Source organism: Erythrolamprus reginae, chromosome 3 (assembly GCF_031021105.1).
Source record: "Erythrolamprus reginae isolate rEryReg1 chromosome 3, rEryReg1.hap1, whole genome shotgun sequence".
NCBI lineage: Eukaryota > Metazoa > Chordata > Lepidosauria > Squamata > Dipsadidae > Erythrolamprus > Erythrolamprus reginae.
In genome coordinates, this window is record NC_091952.1 from 227,804,006 (window position 1) to 227,822,426 (window position 18,421).

Consider the following 18,421-nt stretch of genomic DNA (forward strand, 5'->3'; position numbering starts at 1 on the left):
TCGGTGGCGGTGTTTTCAGCCGATCTGGAGGCTGGAAAGGAGGTGGGGAATCCCAATAGGGAATTCCATGGGTGGAGCTTTGACGTCATGAAGACGTCCTTCCTGGAGGCCGAAACGTGTTGTGAGCCGCCCCGAGTCTGCGGAGAGGGGCGGCATATAAATCCAATAAATCTAATCTAATCTAAAGATATATGGCAGGCTCCACAGATGCTGACATTGGTTGAAGAAGTTAAAAAAATTTCAGTATTTGAAAAAGCATTGTTTATGCACCAATTCCATAGAAATACATTCTGTAGAATGGGGAAAGGAATCTGTCTCCTGGTTTGTTCTGATAGTTAGATAAATAGACAGGCGAGAAATAAACAGACAGAAAGATAAATGGGTATCTCCAAATCCTTAAACAAAACTGAGCTGAAGACATCTCAGAGGGATCTTTGCTGTGTTCATAGGCCTAAATAAAGATAACAAAAGTAACAAAAGTAGAAATGTGATCAAATTGTCCCCTCGTGTTTCATTTCTACATGGATGAAATGTGAAGAAACGTACATAATAAAATTCCGCATTTAAAATTTTTTTTTATAATGCATTATAATTATATAATATATGTTATATAATATATAATAATAATATATAATACAGCACAATACAGTGGTTTTGCTTTTTATTCAGTTTCATTATTTTTGTAATCTTATGGCTAACCCTGTACAATGAAAGATTGCTCAATAAGCTAAATTGACACTACAGGGTTAGAAATCCCGTTATGCTTGTAAGCAAAATAATGGAAGAGGTGATGTGTATGTAAAGATGTGAATCTAAAACCAATTATGTGTTCAGCATATGGAGCCCATTCTTAAACCTGTTCATTTTAGCTTTATCCAAAATTGTTTGTTTACTAACTGCAGGGTATGTATGAAACGCCCAAAAGCTTTTTGCTTTCCGTGCTTTGACTTGTTTCATATTCTTATGTGTTTTTCAGGTTTCTTCTTGATCTGCTATGATTCATTCTTCCTTGTTACTGTTGTCACTTCTGGGCACCATCATCCCTCCATCCCTCCCTCCATGTATCCATCCCTCCATCCCTCCCTCCATGTATCCATCCCTCCATCTATCCATCCCTCCATCCCTCCATCTATCCATCCCTCCATGTATCCCTCCCTCCATCTATCCATCCCTCCATCCCTCCATCCCTCCCTCCATGTATCCATCCCTCCATCCCTCCATCTATCCACCCCTCCATCCCTCCATCCCTCCATCCCTCCATCCCTCCATCCCTCCATCCCTCCATCCCTCCATCCCTCCATCCCTCCATCCCTCCCTCCATGTATCCATCCCTCCATCCCTCTATCCCTCCCTCCATGTATCCATCCCTCCATCCCTCCATCTATCCATCCCTCCATCCCTCCCTCCATGTATCCATCCCTCCATCCCTCCATCTATCCATCCCTCCATCCCTCCATGTATCCCTCCCTCCATCTATCCATCCCTCCATCCCTCCATCCCTCCCTCCATGTATCCATCCCTCCATCCCTCCATCTATCCACCCCTCCATCCCTCCATCCCTCCATCCCTCCCTCCATCTATCCATCCCTCCATCCCTCCCTCCATCCCTCCATCCCTCCATCCATGTATCCATCCCTCCATCCCTCCATCTATCCATCCCTCCATCCCTCCATCCATCCCTCCATCCCTCCCTCCATCTATCCATCCCTCCATCCATTCGCTCATGTCTCCCAAGTGACTTTGAGTGGCTTACAAAGATTAAAACACAGAGAAACCCACCACACATAGCCCCCACCATCACAAAAAAATCACTAACAATTCCATATAAATTAACAGAGCTAATCTAACATCTGATCTAAATGACTGAGGAAATCCAATATTCAGATTCAAACCAAATTCCTCAGCCAATGGGTGTTCCTTTTCCCTCTACTACTCTGGCTTTCCACAGAGGTTGGAAGAAACCAGTCTCTGTTGAAGTTTCAATTCCTTAATTACTGAGGTCATTTTACCTCAGGACTGACCATCCCGGAGATTAACAGCTGCAAAGAGCATTCATCATTAGAGGATGTTTTCTTGGCAGAAAGGTGAGGAAGATACATATCACAGTGTATCTTGAATGAAAACAGAATAGAAAATGCATTATTATTATTATTATTATTATTATTATTATTATTATTATTATTATTATTATTATTATTATTATGTCAATACAACACAGCAAACGAGATCACTATGCTGGATTTTGTATTTCATTACCAGTTGGGCGCTTCCCAAGCACCTAGGACTGCCTGATGTAGCGGCAAATTATGTTTGCCGATCCCAGTAAAGCGGCCTTTTGCAATTGACAGATGGAGATTTTGTCAATTCCAATGGTTTTCAAATGTCCGCTGAGATCCTTTGGTACTGCGCCCAGCGTGCCAAGTACTAATGGGACCACTTTCACTGGCTTATGCCAGAGACGTTGCAGCTCGATTTTTAGATCTTCGTATTTCACTAATTTCTCTAGCTGCTTCTCCTCAATTCTGCTGTCCCCTGGGATTGCGATGTCGATGATCCATACTTTCTTTTTCTCCACAATCAGGATGTCTGTTGTGTTATACTTCAGAATTCGGTCAGTCGGAAGTCGGAAGTCTCACAGTAGTTTTGCTTGTTCATTTTCGACCACTTTTTCAGGCTTATGATCCCACCAGTTCTTTGCCACTGGTAAATGGTAGGTCCAGCACAAGTTCCAGTGGATCATCTGTGCCACAGCATCATGTCTATGCTTGTAGTCAGTCTGTGCGATCTTTTTGCAGCAGCTGAGTATGTGATCGATTGTTCCATCTGTTTCTTTACAGAGTCGGCACTTTGGATCGTCTATTGATTTTTCAATTCTGACTTTGACAGCATTTGTTCTAATGGCCTGCTCTTGTGCCGCCTTATTATTATTATTATTATTATTATTATTATTATTATTATTATTAATTAGATTTGTATGCCACCCCTCTCCTCAAACTTGGGGCGGCTCACAACAGTGATAAAACAATATACAATAACAAATCTAATATTAAAAGTCTAAACTAACAATTTAACATTTAAAACCTAGAAACACCATTATTTAAAAAGCATACGTACAAACATACCATACATAAAACTACATAGGCAAGGGGGATGTCAATTCAAAGTGTTGGTTATGACCTATAAAGCCCTTCATGGCACCGTACCAGAATATCTCAGGGACCACCTCCTGCCGCACGAATCCCAGCGACCAGTTAGGTCCCACAGAGTTGGTCTTCTCCGGGTCCCGTTGACTAAACAATGTCATTTGGCGGGACCCAGGAGAAGAGCCTTCTCTGTGGCGGCCCCGACCCTCTGGAACCAGCTACCCCCAGATATCAGAGTTGCCCCCACCCTCCTTGCCTTTCGCAAGCTCCTTAAAACCCACCTCTGTTGTCAGGCATGGGGGAATTGAAAAAATTTTCTCCCTTCCCCCTAGGCTTATATAATTTATATATGGTATGTTTGTTGGTATGATTGGTCTCTTAAATTGGGGTTTTTTAGATTACTTTTTAATATTAGATTTGTTACATTGTTTTTTATTGTTGTTAGCCGCCTCGAGTCTTCGGAGAGGGGCGGCATACAAATCTAAATAAACTAAACTAAACTAAACAGTTCCCCCATACCTGACGACAGAAATGGGTTTTAAGGATACAAAATGGGAGGACCATACTTGGAGATAATATCCTTGCTTAATTATTTAATTTCCAGAAGTGCTTTAGATTTTCTTTACCTATGAAAGGTTGTACTGTGCTATTTTTCTCACAACACTAGATGTAACCCAGAACTACATTAAGATTCTTCTGCTCCAAGCATGAAGTGAACGGAGAGGCAGCTTCAGTGCCCTTCATTGATGAGCCATTTGAGTTCTCATGTTGTCTTTTCTAAATTACTGGCCTCAAACCATAGGAAGGCTGCTGGGAGTCAACATAGCGGAGAAAATGTTTACTAGCATAGAAGGGAAGACGTCCTGCTAGGGGCGTTTCATAACTGTAGTGTATTTTTACAAACAAAACCCAAGAGGGGGAAAAAACAGTTTCAATTTCTGATTTTGTGAATGTGGCCACCTTGGTTTCTTTAATTTTGCAAAAGTTTGCACTATGATTGTCATGTGTTTTGACAGACATTTCTCAACATAGGCAGATCAGTCAATCAATCAATCAATCAATCAGAATAAAGATGAAGGGGACTTGAGTGTTTTCTAGTCCAGCTCAAGCCGGAGACCCTATGCCAGTGATGGCAAACCTATTAAATTTTTTGTTTGTTTGTTTGATAGGATTGATAGATTTCTAGGCCGCCCTTGTCCGGAGACTCAGGGCTGCTTGCAAAATAGGAATAAATACAAAAACACAGCATGGTAGAAATTGAATTAAAATGGGCAATTAAAAATGTAAAATCCACTAGACATACTAAATTAACAACCCTAAAAACCCATGTCTAAGAACCGTTCACTCACATTCATACATATCATAGTCATAACGTGGACTGGAGCAGAGTGTTCAACAGCCCCAAGCATGCCAGCCAAAATGTGTTTTCAACAACATCCGAAAGGCCAGGAGGGTGGGGGCAGTCCCAATCTCCGGGGGCAGTTCATTCCAAAGGGCCGGAGCTGCCACAGAGAAGGTTCTTCCCTTACACTCCACCAGCCTCCTGCCGCACGAATCCCAGCGACCGGTTAGGTCCCACAGAGTTGGCCTTCTCCGGGTCCCGTCGACTAAACAATGTCGTCTGGCGGGACCCAGGGGAAGAGCCTTCTCTGTGGGGGCCCCGACCCTCTGGAACCAGCTCCCCCCTGAGATTAGGATTGCCCCCACCCTCCTTGCCTTTCGAAAGCTTCTGAAGACCCACCTCTGCCGTCAGGCATGGGGGAATTGAGACATCTCCCCCTGGCCTATATAATTGATGCATGGTATGTTTGTGTGTGTGTCTGGTTTTTTAAATAAGGGTTTTTTAGAGATTTTTTATTATTAGATTTGTGATACATTGTTTTTATTATTGTTGTGAGCCGCCCCGAGTCTGCGGAGAGGGGAGGCATACAAATCTAATAAATGAATGAATGAATGAATGAATGAATGAATGAATGAATGAATGACCGTCCTAGGTGCCAAAAAGGGAGGCCAAAGGGGGCGGAGTGTCGCATGCATGAGATACTCTTTCCCCCTAGGCCTTTACAATTTTATGCATGGTATGTCTGTATGTATGTTTGGTTTTACAATAAGGGGTTTTAACTGTTTTAATATTGGATTGCCATATGCTGTTTTACTACTGTTGTTAGCCGCCCCGAGTCTACGGAGAGGGGGGGGCATACAAATCCAATAAAATCCAATAAAATCAAATCAAATCTTTGCATTCAGAACATTTCCCCCCCGAACACCATCACTCTGCTAAATAAATAATTCCCTCAACATTATCAAACTATTTGCTAAGTCTGCACTACTATTACTACTAGTTTTTTCTAATTATTCCTATCACCCATTTACTCCCACTTAGGACTGTAACTTGTTGGTTGTATCCTTAAGATTTTTCTTAATACAGTATTGATTGATTTTTATTAATATTGATTGTTTTCTCATTGCTTATTTGACCCCTATTACAATTACTAAGTGTTCAACCTCATGATTCTTGACAAATGTATATTTTCTTTTATGTACACTGAGAGCATATGCACCAAAGACAAATTCCTTATGTGCCCAATCACACTTGACCAATAAATAATTCTATTCTATTCTAGTCTATTCTATTCTATTCTAATCTAATCTAATATATTCTAACTATTTTAGATAGCTCTTTGCATTGAGAAGAAGATTTCCCCCCAAATGCCATCACTCTGCTAAATAAATAATTCACTCAACACTGTCAAACTATTTACTAAGTCGACACTACTATTACAGTGATACCTTGTCTTACAAACTTAATTGGTTCTGGGACGAGGTTCTTAAGGTGAAAAGTTTGTAAGACGAAACAATGTTTCCCATAGGAATCAATGGAAAAGTGATTAATGCGTGCAAGCCCAAAATTCACCCCTTTTGCCAGCCGAAACGCCCATTTTTGCACTGCTGGGATTCCCATGAGGCTCCCCTCCATGGGAAACCCCACCTCTGGACTTCTGTGTTTTTGCAATGCTGCAGGGGAATCCCAGTAGGGGAATTCCAGCATCGCAAAAACGAGCGCTTCGCTGGCAATAGAAGTCCGGAGGTGGGGTTTCCCAGTGAAGGGAGCATCAGTGAAATCACAGCATCACAAAAAAACCGAAGTCCTCGAAACCCCACCTCTGGACCTCTGTGTTTTTGTGATGCTGCAATTTCACTGAGGCTCCCCTCGCTGGGAAACCCCACCTCCGGACTTCCGTTGCCAGTGAAGCGCCCGTTTTTGCGCTGCTGGGATTCCCCTGCTGGGATTCCTCTGCAGCATCACAAAAACACGGAAGTCTGGAGATGGGGTTTCCCATGGAGGGGAGCCTCAGGTGAATCCCAGCAGCACAAAAATGGGTGCTTTGCTGGCAACAGAAGTCCGGAGGCGGGGCATCCCAGAGGCGGCAGTGGGTTTGTAAGGTGAAAATAGTTTGTAAGAAGAGGCAAAAAAATCCTAAACCCCGGGTTTGTATCTCGAAAAGTTTGTATGACGAGGCGTTTGTAAGACGAGGTATTACTGTACTAGTAGTTTTTTCTCGTCATTCCTATCACCCATTTCCTCTACAGGCTGGATGACTGTAATTTGTTTATTCTATTCTATTCTATCCTATTCTAATGCCATCATTGTTTTAACTCTCTCTTTGTGTGTGTGTGTTTGTAATTATATGAAAATGGAGTTTGAGGCAAAATATGACATGAGGCATATTTTGAGGGAAGAGAAAATTATATTAAAAGTATGAATCAAATATAAATGTCTACATTTCACTCAGAAAACACAGGAACATAATTGCAATAGCTGAGCGGGTATGGTTCGAAGGTTTAAAAAGTGTTATTTTAATTGTCAAAATAAAGATAAAGGAACATGCTATTTTTCTGCTCTAGACAGTCTCACATAGTGTCTATGGCTCTTAAATAAACCAGGCTAAGAATAAAGAAGAGTAAATTTGAGCATTTTTACGGAGAAAGAAATTTATGTAGAATAGTGGTGATCAATTTCTTGCCCTTCTTCTTAGGTTAGAAGCAAGAAGACATTTGAAAGACAGCAGAATCTGTGTTGCTAACTGTTCAGGCAGATGAACTCTGACTCAAAGGATCAGGAAAGAGAGGCAAGAATTAAACCAACAAAAAATACTGTATTTTTCGGTGTATAAGACGCATCTTTTTCCTCCCTAAAAGAGACTGATAATTAGAGTGTCTTATACTGTAAATGTAGCTTTTTTTTCCAGCCCTAACTAGCTGCTAACGATCTTTCCAGCTCTTACCTTGTAGGCTCTTTCATTGTTTCTCTTTGTGAAGAATGTTTTCCAAGCCCTAAGTCTTTGCAGGGTTTTTTCATTACTCTAACTTGCTCTGAGTAAGTTTCTTTCCAGCCCTAACCAAGTGCTAACAATGTTCCTAGCTATTACCCACTTGCAAGCTCTTCCATTGTTACTCTCTGCAAAGAAGAATGTTTTCCAAGCCCTAAGTCTTTGCAGGGTTTTTTCCATTGCTCTACTTGCTCAAACTGTTTCTTTCCAGTCTGGGTAGTTCTTTAGCTAATGATGTTCCCAGCTCTTACTGGATTGCAAGATCTTTCATTGTTACTCTCTCAGAATAAATTTTTAAGCCCTTAACCAGGGGATAAAATAATGTGCTGAAGCTGACCAGACTAAGGACGCTAGCCAGATGAAAACCTGATAAGCAGATTCTTTTCCCTATTTTCCTTCCCAAAAACTCAGATGTGTCTTATATTCCGGTGCGCCTTATACTCCGAAAAATATGGTGCCCCTCATACTGCCCCTGCGCATGTGCACAGGCCTCATTGAAGCCTGGGACGGTGAAAAAAAAACTCAACGGGCAAACCAGAAGTTCAGAAAACAGACTTCCGGTTTCCCCGTCTGGCTGTTTTTCGCACTCTGGGCCTTCAGGAAGCTTCCCTGAAGCCTCCAGAGTGTGAAAAACAACACAATGGGGAAACTGGAAGTGTGTTTTTCCAAACTTCCGGTTCACCCATTGGATGGTTTTTTGCACTCTGGGGCTTCAGAAAAGCTTCCTTGAAGCTTCTGGAGGACAAAATGGACTTCCCCAAGGCCGAAAATCAGCTGGATAGCACATGCATGTGCATTGGAGCTGACACAGGGTAATGCCTTGCCTGCCCTCCGATATGGCTACATGTGCCACCTGTTGACCTATGCGCCATAGGTTTGCCATCACGGGACTGGGGAGTAGAAACTCTGCAGAGGAAACATTGAGTCTGTCATCTGCAACTGTCTGGTTTGGTGCTGCAACCCAACAGGACCGACACGGACTTCAGAGGATAATCAGAACTGCAGAAAAAACAATTGCTGCCAACCTGCCTTCCATTGAGGACCTGTATACTGCATGAGTCAAAAAGAGGGCGGGGAAAATATTTACTGACCCCTCACATCCTGGACACAAATTGTTTCAACTCCTACCCTCAAAATGTCACTACAGAGCACTGCACACTAAGACAACTAGACACAAGAACAGTTTTTTTCCGAACGCCATCACTCTACTAAACAAATAATTCCCTCAACACTGTCAGACTTTCTACTAAATCTGCACTTCTATTCTACTAGTTTTTCTCATCATTCCTATCACCCACTTCCTCCCATGTTGACTGTATGACTGTAACTTGTTGCTTATATCCTAAGATTTTTATTAATATTGCTTCTTCATTGCTTATTTGACCCCTATTACAATCATTAAGTGTTGTACCACATGATTCTTGACAAATGTATATTTTATTTTATGTATGCTGAGAGCATATGCACCAAGACAAATTCCTTGTGTGTCCAATCACACTTGGTCAATAAAAATTCTATTCTATTCTATTCTTAACTGTCACCAGGAATCAAACTAGACTTGAAGGCATCGTTTTCTTCATTTTCCTTTTTTAGTTTGCAATAGCCGTTGTCAAGCAGAGAGTTCAAACATTTAATCTTATCTTCTCTGTTGACATCTTTGTCTTAAAAATTTTCTCCGTAGCACCTTCACATATTGTTATATTTTCCTCTCAAAGAGCACAGCTATTGTCTCAGCACCAATTACTCTCCAGTGTATTTCTAACCTTTTCCAAGCTTATATCTATTCCTGTCTATTAATCTTTAATTGACTGATTACTTTTCTTAAAGGGAAGATGCCCAGGACTAAAAATCTTGAGCTTGTCTCTTGGCATATCTCTTTTCCCTTTATATGTCATGTTGTTTCTCAGATTTATCTTTGAAATTCTAACTTGAACGTATTTAATCAAGTGCATTGAGCCTGCAGGAATTTTATTTATCCAATTTTTAATTCATTCATTTAATAAACACATCTACATGTGGCTGCCCTTGAAACTTCAACCTGTGCAAAATCAGAGATGGGTTTCACCAGGTTCTGACCAGTTCTGGAGAACCGGTAGCAGAAATGTTGAGTGGTTCAGAGAACCGGTAAATACCATCTCCGACTGACCCCATCCCCATCTATTCTCTGCCTCCTGAGTCCCAACTGATTGGGAGGGAATGGGAATTTTGCAGTAACTTTCCCATGGAGTGGGGTGGGAATGGAGATTTTTCAGTATCCTTCCCCTGCCACTCCCACCAGGCTATGCCCACCAAGCCATGCCCTCATAACCTATAGTAAACATTTCTGACACCCACCACTATGCAAAATACAGCTGGATGGATAGCAAATGGTACCAGATACACGGTAAATGTGAGCTACACTGGTTGCTGGTGTGTTTCCAAGTGCAGTTCAAGGTCACCTTAAGCCAGTGCTTCTCAAATAGTGGGGTGGGCTCCCCAATGGGGGGCACAGAGTGATGCTGGGGGGGAGGGCATGTAATCCAGGAAATGTGCCTTTTTTTGCCCCCGAGAATAGGGGTTTTTTGCACCAAACAATAGCACACAGCCCAGAGCAGAAGATATGAAGGGCGGATAACAAACCCTTAAGAGACACCATGGGAAAATATTTAACAGGGATGAAAAGAAAGGAGGAGAGAGATGGAGATGATGAGACAAACTTAAGTCTCCCAAAAGCTAAGATGAGGAAATCTGACAAACCGTATGCAGTGTTTACTTTCACTATGACTATGAATAATATAATAATAATAATAATAATAATAATAATAATATAATAATAATAATAATAATAATAATAATAATAATTTATTAGATTTGTATGCCGCCCCTCTCCGGAGACTCGGGGCGGCTCACAACAATAATAATAACAATATGACAATGTAACGAATCTATTTTTTTTAAAGCATCTAAAAACCCATAATTTAAAAACCATACAACACAAGCATACCATACATAAAACTATATAAGCCTAGGAGAGATGTCTCAATTCCCCCATGCCTGGCGATACAGATGGGTCTTAAGTAATTTGTGAAAGACAAGGAGGGTGGGGGCAGTTCTGATCTTTGGGGGAGTTAATTCCAGAGGGCCGGGGCCGCCACAGAGAAGGCTCTTCCCCCGGGGCCCGCCAGACAACATTGTTTAGTCAACGGGACCCAGAGAAGATTCCTAGAGAGGCCCCATAGAGGCTTCTCCCTGCCTTTTCCGGTTACAGTTTCAGAGGCTCAGGTTTGTAAGTGGAAAATGGTTCTTGAGAAGAGGCAAAAAAATCTTGAAGACACGGTTCTTATGTAGAAAAGTTTGTAAGTAGAAGCATTCTTAGGTAGATGTACCAGTGTACATGATTCTGGGTGGCTAACAGTTTAAAAACAGAATCAGACATAGTAAAGAAAAAACCACCAAGTTTAAAAAACAGAAAAATAACATAAAATGAAACATCACTTTAAAATCTTAGTTAACACAACCATGATCAATACATGTGGTCACTAATTACTATCAGGGTCATCCTTATTCATCCTTGTCACTGACATCTTCTGTTTAATAGCTTCTTCCTCCATGATGTTAAACAAAGTTCTTTTCTCCTCGTCTTAAAATACCAGAACACTTTTCATAATCTTTCTTCACAACTTCCACCAAGAATCCTGTTCAAACTACAGCACCTACATATTCAAGTGTCTTCTTGTTTATTTATTATCTCTATATACGCAAACCAAAAATAATTGATTTGAAAACTGATCCTTCAGTTCCCAGCTTTTTTACTAATGTCTCCCAGAATAACACCTCCTTCTCTTCTCCCTAGCTAAGCCTTGAGAAAAGGTTGTCTTCTTTTCTGGTAAATACATCATTCCTCTTTATACTGTAAATTTAGAACATTGGATTAAATAGTTAGAAAGAGGGGATTTGGTTGGAGTATTTCCACTGACCCAATGAATTATCACAGTAATATTTTTGATTCTGAATATGATGGGAAAACTTTTGTTTATTTATTGCATCCTTTGCATAGATTTGTATCTTGTTCTTGTATCTGACACATGAAGCAAAGGCTGTTGTAATAAAATATGAGTCTAAATGTGTAGCTACTGGGCTTTATTTTCTGCACACAAGTTATAGATAGACTAGGGCATTGCCATGTGATGGTCTTTAAAAGGTGCCAAATACATTTCCACTCAGACTATTAAATACTAGTGGCATTCAGGGAATTTCTTATGTCTTGTGAAATCAGATCACTCCTTTCAACCATCAACATCCCCCCTAGAATGGAATTGGCAGGAGAAACTACCAAAAGTAAAGGAGCAAACTATTTATCTATCTATCTATCTATCTATCTATCTATCTATCTATCTATCTATCTATCTATTTTTTTTATTTTTTATTTTTTTATTCATTCATTCATTCATCCATTTATCCATCCATCCATTCATCCATCCATCCATCCATCCATTTAGTTAGTTAGTTAGTTAGTTAGTCCAATACACAACGAGGGTTTTAGTGGGTATGTATCTATATACACATAGTAAAATACATGATGAAGGTTATAGAGGAGATACTCATAGTAAAATATATCTAAGAAAGAATAGAAAAGAAGATATAGTAATAGAACATATCAATGAAAGAATAGAAGAAGAGATATAGGAATAGAAGAAAGGTATAGGAGATATAGGAGAGCAATAGGACAGGGGACGGAAGGCACTCTAGTGCACTTGTACTCGCCCCTTACTGACCTCTTAAGAATCTGTATTCTAGGATGGGTCTGGCAAAGGTTTTGTAAGCTCTGGTAAGTAGTGTGAGATTGCCAGAGCAGAAGCTACGTAGGATTAGGTTTACAACTCTTGAAACCTTCTTGGCTATGTTGTTGCAGTGGGCTTTGGCACTTAAATCTTTTGTTATTAGTATACCAAGGTCTTTAACCGAGTGGGGATTATCTGTGATAATTCCTCATGAAACATGTCCTATGCATTCTAGCTATTTTCTTCAACACTTTTAAATGGATTTAAAATAAATCAATTCATTGATCTGTAATAAAAGAAAGTAAGAACTTCAAAAAAGATGAACCAATTCCATTTTGTTAATCTCCTTTGTCTAATATTGATATACAGTTTACTTGTCATATGTGTAGCTCATACCTTTTTTTCAATCCCAGATATATACTATATGTGTAGCTCATACCTCTGTTTCAATCCCATAAATATATGAAGAGGCAATCGCCATCATGATCTCTGGAACGTTTAAAATTTATTTATAACTACTAAAAAAATACTGAGCTTTCATCAATCCCTATTGACTTCATCAGAGCATTAAAATCCCCATTGAAGAAACACTTGTTTTTATATAATGCTGCTCAATTTAATCATTGCATGCGTAACGGGCCCATGCACGCAATGACCAAATTGAGCAGTATTATACACTGCTCAAAAAAATAAAGGGAACACTTAAACAACACAATATAACTCCGAGTAAATCAAACTTCTGTGAAATCAAACTGTCCATTTAGGAAGCAACACTGACTGACAATCAATTTCACATGCTGCTGTGCACATTCAACTTTGTACAGAACAAAGTATTCAAGTGTATTTCATTCATTCAGATCTAGGATGTGTTATTTGAGTGTTCCCTTTATTTTTTTGAGCAGTATATAAAGCAAGCATTTCTTCAATGGGGATTTTAATACTCTGATGAAGTCAATAGGGATTGATGAAAGCTCTGTCTGTCTGTCTGTCTATCTGTCTGTCTGTCTGTCCGTCCGTCCGTCCGTACGTACGTACGTACGTATGTATGTATGTATGTATACAGTGAAGGGCTACCAAAATTTTTACTACCACACTGTGGGCATGGCTTATGCAGGATACCCTGCATTTTCTTTCAACATCTTTTGGGGCAAATTGAGTGCTCTTGGGTGGGGCTCCATTTTTGCTACCCCACTGCATTCCCCCCCCATCCGGGCAGTAGCCCACCCCTGTATATGTATGTAGGTACCCAGCGAAGAATTTGCTTCTTATTTCTACTGTCCAACAAGTTCCACTCAATATACTTGTACATAATTGATTTTGGATTATGAGGGTTCATGTTGGTTTATCAAACATCTCTTTAGAATTTGTATGTTTTGGATACTTACTTTATGTTACAAGATACACTTTAGGAAACTGTTACATTCTGCTGTACGGAGTAGTACTGATTTGCATGGTCGCCGCTGATTGGCTAATCTAGCGGCGGGAGAAATGAACTGCTTTCAGTAGCCAGCAAGCTACAGGGAAGCCCTTAAAAGCGGCTTCCCTGCAGCCTGCCAGCAGTTTGGATTGCACTCAGCTTTGGAGAAATAAAAGTGCTGAACTAATCCTGTGTTTTGCTCCTTCATTTCTGCACAAATCTAACAGAAACCAGAACTTAGTACACAATGCAAATAGTTATTGCTCTGTATGAATTATGGATTCATTTTACTTGTGTTTTTCATCTCGGGTAAATTTTTCTCTATGCACAGTAACTATTGAAAGGGTAAAAGAATTTAGTACATGCTTTGCTTTGGCTGGATCCAATATAGATGGACTTAAATGTATTAGGTGGTTTTCAAATGGCTTATATTTAATTTTAAGGTTATTCCTTCATAAATATCATTAAAACCCAGATGGCCTTGCCCTGCCTCTTGCAGTTAAAGAGCTCTATAGGAAGGCTTTAAAACCTTTCGACATTTAGTTTCAAACACCCCTAGAGTCTCTTTTCTGAACCTAGATTGGAAGAAACTGGATTATCCAGCTTGTCACACAAAAACCCATTGGGGATGCAAACAAACACACTTCCTGGGATTCCCTATCTTTCCTCTTTCATTGCCATAGTTTGCAAAGTTTATTCTGGGAGATATTGATAGGCAACAGCACAAGTGCACCCTTTCCTTTTGGTGCAGAAACACATGGGAGCAAAACAGAATTTTTGGCAGGCTGCCATAGAGGCAGCAAATAGCAGACACTGGGCTCTGCGCAACAGGTGCCTTGGGGAACTGTTCTAGAAAGCTCTCTTTGTTTTGGGACCCTATGATTAGTTCATGGAGTTGTTTATCTCTTCCTCGTCCCCAGACCATTTTCTCCAGCTAAAACCTAAACCTAAGCAAATCGTTTCTACACAATTGGAGCAGACCGACATTGTTAACAAATTGGTTGCCTTTGTGTGCAGCTTAAGCCTGGAAGCAAGGAAGAGCTCCACCCTAGCATCACCCAGCCTTCGTGTAAATGCTTAAGGCAGACCACCTGCAGAAAATTGGATCGCAGTCTATAATGATGGGAAGTTGCCATAAATCGTTAATTCAGGAATTTTGAAAGATGTAAAAAAATGATGGGGAGGAAAAAAAATCAGAATGGAATAGCAGAGCTAGGAATGCAGAAACACTGTGCGGCAGGAGCAAATTCCCTTTACTGCCACTACCTGTGAGCTGCATGCGCAGCTTTGGTTCTCTTGTGTGCACGCGTCCCAGTGGGGCTTTGCTTCTGTGCATGCGCAGGAAGAAAAAATGCGTTGAAGTCTCGTGAGAGGATGCCCACGCGTGCAAGATTTGGACTATTTTTTTTGCTTCCGCGCATGTGCAGAAGCAAAAAAATGCCGAAATTTTTCTTGCGCATGCATCCCCTAGTGAGTTTTTGCTTCTGCACATGCGCATAAAGCAAAAATATGCTGGGATGCATACCTGTGCTTGCAAGAGAATTGAAGCTGTGTGTGTTACTGGCGCACCGTGTTCTACCATACTGGTAGCAACTCACTGCTGCTGTGCGGAAGTGGGCTTTGGAAAAAGAAGAAAACAGATAGAAAGAAACATAAAAAGGTGTGTTTGTGTGCGTGCGTGTGTGTGTGTGCTTAAATGGGGAGAGAAAAAATAGAGATAAATTAGCTTGATTGCAAATCAAAATGAGATGGGACAGGGGTGGGGATTTCAGAAATACTGTGGTATCTCTACCTAAGAATGCCTCTACTTAAGAACTTTTCTACATAAGAACCAGGTTCAAGATTTTTTTGCCTCTTCTTAAGAACCATTTTCTACTTAGAAAGCAGAGCCCAGAAAAAATTCCCAAGAAATTTGAGAGTGGCACAAAAGCCCGGCCAGTTTCCTGCCATTTCCCCTTTAATCCTGGCCATCTCGGGCTTTTCTGGGCTGCCGTAGGAGGCTTTCAGTGGCGCTTAAGAAGGCTTTGGCAGCCCAGAGCGAATGGAGTGTTTTCCTTTCTCTGGGCGCTTGGAGAGGGAATAAACCACTTCGCTGTGGTGACTCCCTCGCGCTGCCTCCCACACACCCGGCACGAGGTTGCTTCCTGGAGTGTCTGGGCATGGAAAGGTAAAAGGGGGTGCTTTGTCCCAGCTGGATCAACTCAGCTTCAGCCTAACCAAGGAGACACTACAGTGAAGGAAAGGCACCAGCTGCAAAGCAAGCGAGCGAGTGAGAGGAGAGCCCTTCAGGATGGAAAGGAAGAGGAAGCTGGTAGCAGCAGCAGCAGCAGTCTTTTGGTCAAAGGAGCAGGAGGTTCCCCCCTCTCGCCTGCCTGGGTTTCTCTGGCGCAGTGGATGGGAGGCAGCCTCGTACTGGGTGTATGGGAGGCGTGTGCTCCTCGCCGCCTCAGAATCCCTTTTTTTAAGCCTTAAAGTTTTGAATTTTTTTGATTCCCCTCACCTCACCTTCTTCCTTCTGTAGCGACTGTCCTTCTCCTCTTCTTCCTCCTCTTCCTCCTCCTCCCTCCCAAATTCCGAGCTTTTGTTTCTTTCCTAATGGGTTTGTACACATTATTTGCTTTTACATTGATTCCTATGGGAAAAATTGCTTCTACCGTGTTTCCCCGAAAGTAAGACAGTGTCTTACTTTCTTTTTATCCCCAAAAGCCCCACTATGTCTTACTTTCGGGGTATGTCTTATATTGCAAAAAAATTGTCGAATTTTTTGTTTTAACCATAAAATTAACATTTAGACACGGTGACGTATGGAGGGGGGGCGGCGCGGAAGTGGGCAGGAGGCGGCGCTCATTAAGATCAGAGGGAGGTGGCAGACGCGGCGACGTATGGAGAGGGGGACGGTGCGGACGTGGGCAGGAGGCGGCGCGCAGCTAGATGAGAGGGAGGCGGCAATACCCCCGTGTTTCCCCGAAAGTAAGACATGTGTCTTACTTTCGGGGTACGGCTTATATTAGCCGACCCCCCTGAAACCTCAGATACGTCTTACAATCGGGGGTGTCTTACTATCGGGGAAACAGGGTACTTACAAACTTTTCTACTTAAGAACCTGTCACGGAACAAATTAAGTTCTTAAGTAGAGGTACCACTGTAATGCAGAGAAAGATGAAAAAAGGAGAAACAAAAAGATTGGCTGGAGATGCATTTAAAATAAGTGTTTTACTTTCCACGATAGGTAAAATGTTATTTTTCTCCTAATGCACTAAGACAGGCTTTTGGGGATGGGAAAGAATCTTTCAAGGCTGTGATAAAAGAGATGTTTGCTTATTTTCTACCTAATAACAGGACTCCGGCCCAAAAGAACTCTGCGCTTGGTGCTTTGGACTGGAGAGGAGCAAGGGGGAATCGGAGCCGAGCAATATTACAAGCTACATAAAGTAAGCAACTTGATGGAGTAATATGTGTAATTCTTTGGATTCATTGTTTTTTATATCATTGTTTTATTATTTTTATTGCCTGCCACTCAGAGTCATGTTTTTCATGAAAGGCAGCCATATAAATGTGATAAAAAAAGGAATATAACTTCCCTTTTTTAGCAGTCTTCTTGCAATTCTTGCTTACGAGCAGTTAGAGTTGGAAGGGGGGAAAAATAAAGCAGCCATAATCATATTATGGTTTGAATTTGGAAATTCTGCTCATATTCTCAGAGAAAATACACCACAATATAGAGAACAATAAGCCAAAGTTAGTATTGTTCTAACCCAAATCCCGTCATGCGCAGAAGTGTTCCGGGCTGGTGGGCGGAGCCTCCTCCGGTGCTGCTACCAGTTCATAGAACCGGGCTGAACCGGGAAAAGTACATTTTGTTGGATTGAGCTCAATAGAATTTTTAATAAAAGGTTTAGGATTTAATATGCATTTTATCTGTAGAAAAAGAGGCATATTCTTAACATCACATGTTTTTATGATGTATTTCTAAAATTTAAAAATGAGCTAAAAGAATAATAGGATGACATCTCATTCTTTTGGCATTTCTTCCCAACTATCTCTTCAAAGCATGATAGGGCATAAGGGATAACTTAGTATAATTTTCTATTCGAGACATGCTAAATACGATTATTTTATAAACATTCCATAGCTTAATTTGATTTTAATTATTTCCAATACTTACTCAAACATGAAGGAAATAAACATTTGGCAATAGTGTCTTTATGTTTAGTTGATGGTTTCAAAATACTTGTGTGTGATTCTAAGGCTATTTGCTGTGTCTAATAAGCATAAATGCTCAAACAGACAAGCACACACACACACACTTTATTTATTAAAAAGTGTGTGTTTGGAAAGCTTTGTCCTCATTTTGAAATGACTTCATTTGCATTCAGAAATATTTTTTAGGCCAAGAAAAATGAATCTCTGGCCCTGTGGATTACTGGAATTGAATTTCTTCAGCCAGTATGGTCTGTTGATGGGAATTGTAGTCCATAACATCAGAAGGAATATAATTCCCCACCCTTCCCCCAATTTGGGCAAATATGATCGCTTTATAACATCATCATCATCATCATCATTATCATTATTATTATTATTATTAATTAGATTTCTATGCCACCCTTCTTCTGAAAGGTTCTGTACGACCAGAAGTTGAGAAGGAAAAAATTGAGTGTGCTCCTGGCGTTTCTCTCCTCTTAATTCTCCCTGCACCAATAGCCCTTTTTCTCCGCAACAACATAAAGATGCTTGGGTTTATTACATTCATTTGTGTATAATATTTATTCT

At 40.8% G+C, this 18,421-nt stretch overlaps 1 protein-coding gene across 3 annotated transcripts in view; it reads left to right on the forward strand.

Annotated features, from left to right (window-relative positions):
- Positions 1 to 18,421, forward strand: part of CPQ (carboxypeptidase Q) — a 248,405-nt gene that overhangs the window by 171,495 nt on the left and 58,489 nt on the right. For all 3 annotated transcript variants that reach the window (XM_070749227.1, XM_070749226.1, XM_070749228.1), the window contains exon 6: positions 16,991 to 17,082. In XM_070749227.1, the coding sequence (XP_070605328.1) occupies positions 16,991 to 17,082 (92 nt within the window). The remainder of the gene's footprint in view (positions 1 to 16,990; positions 17,083 to 18,421) is intronic.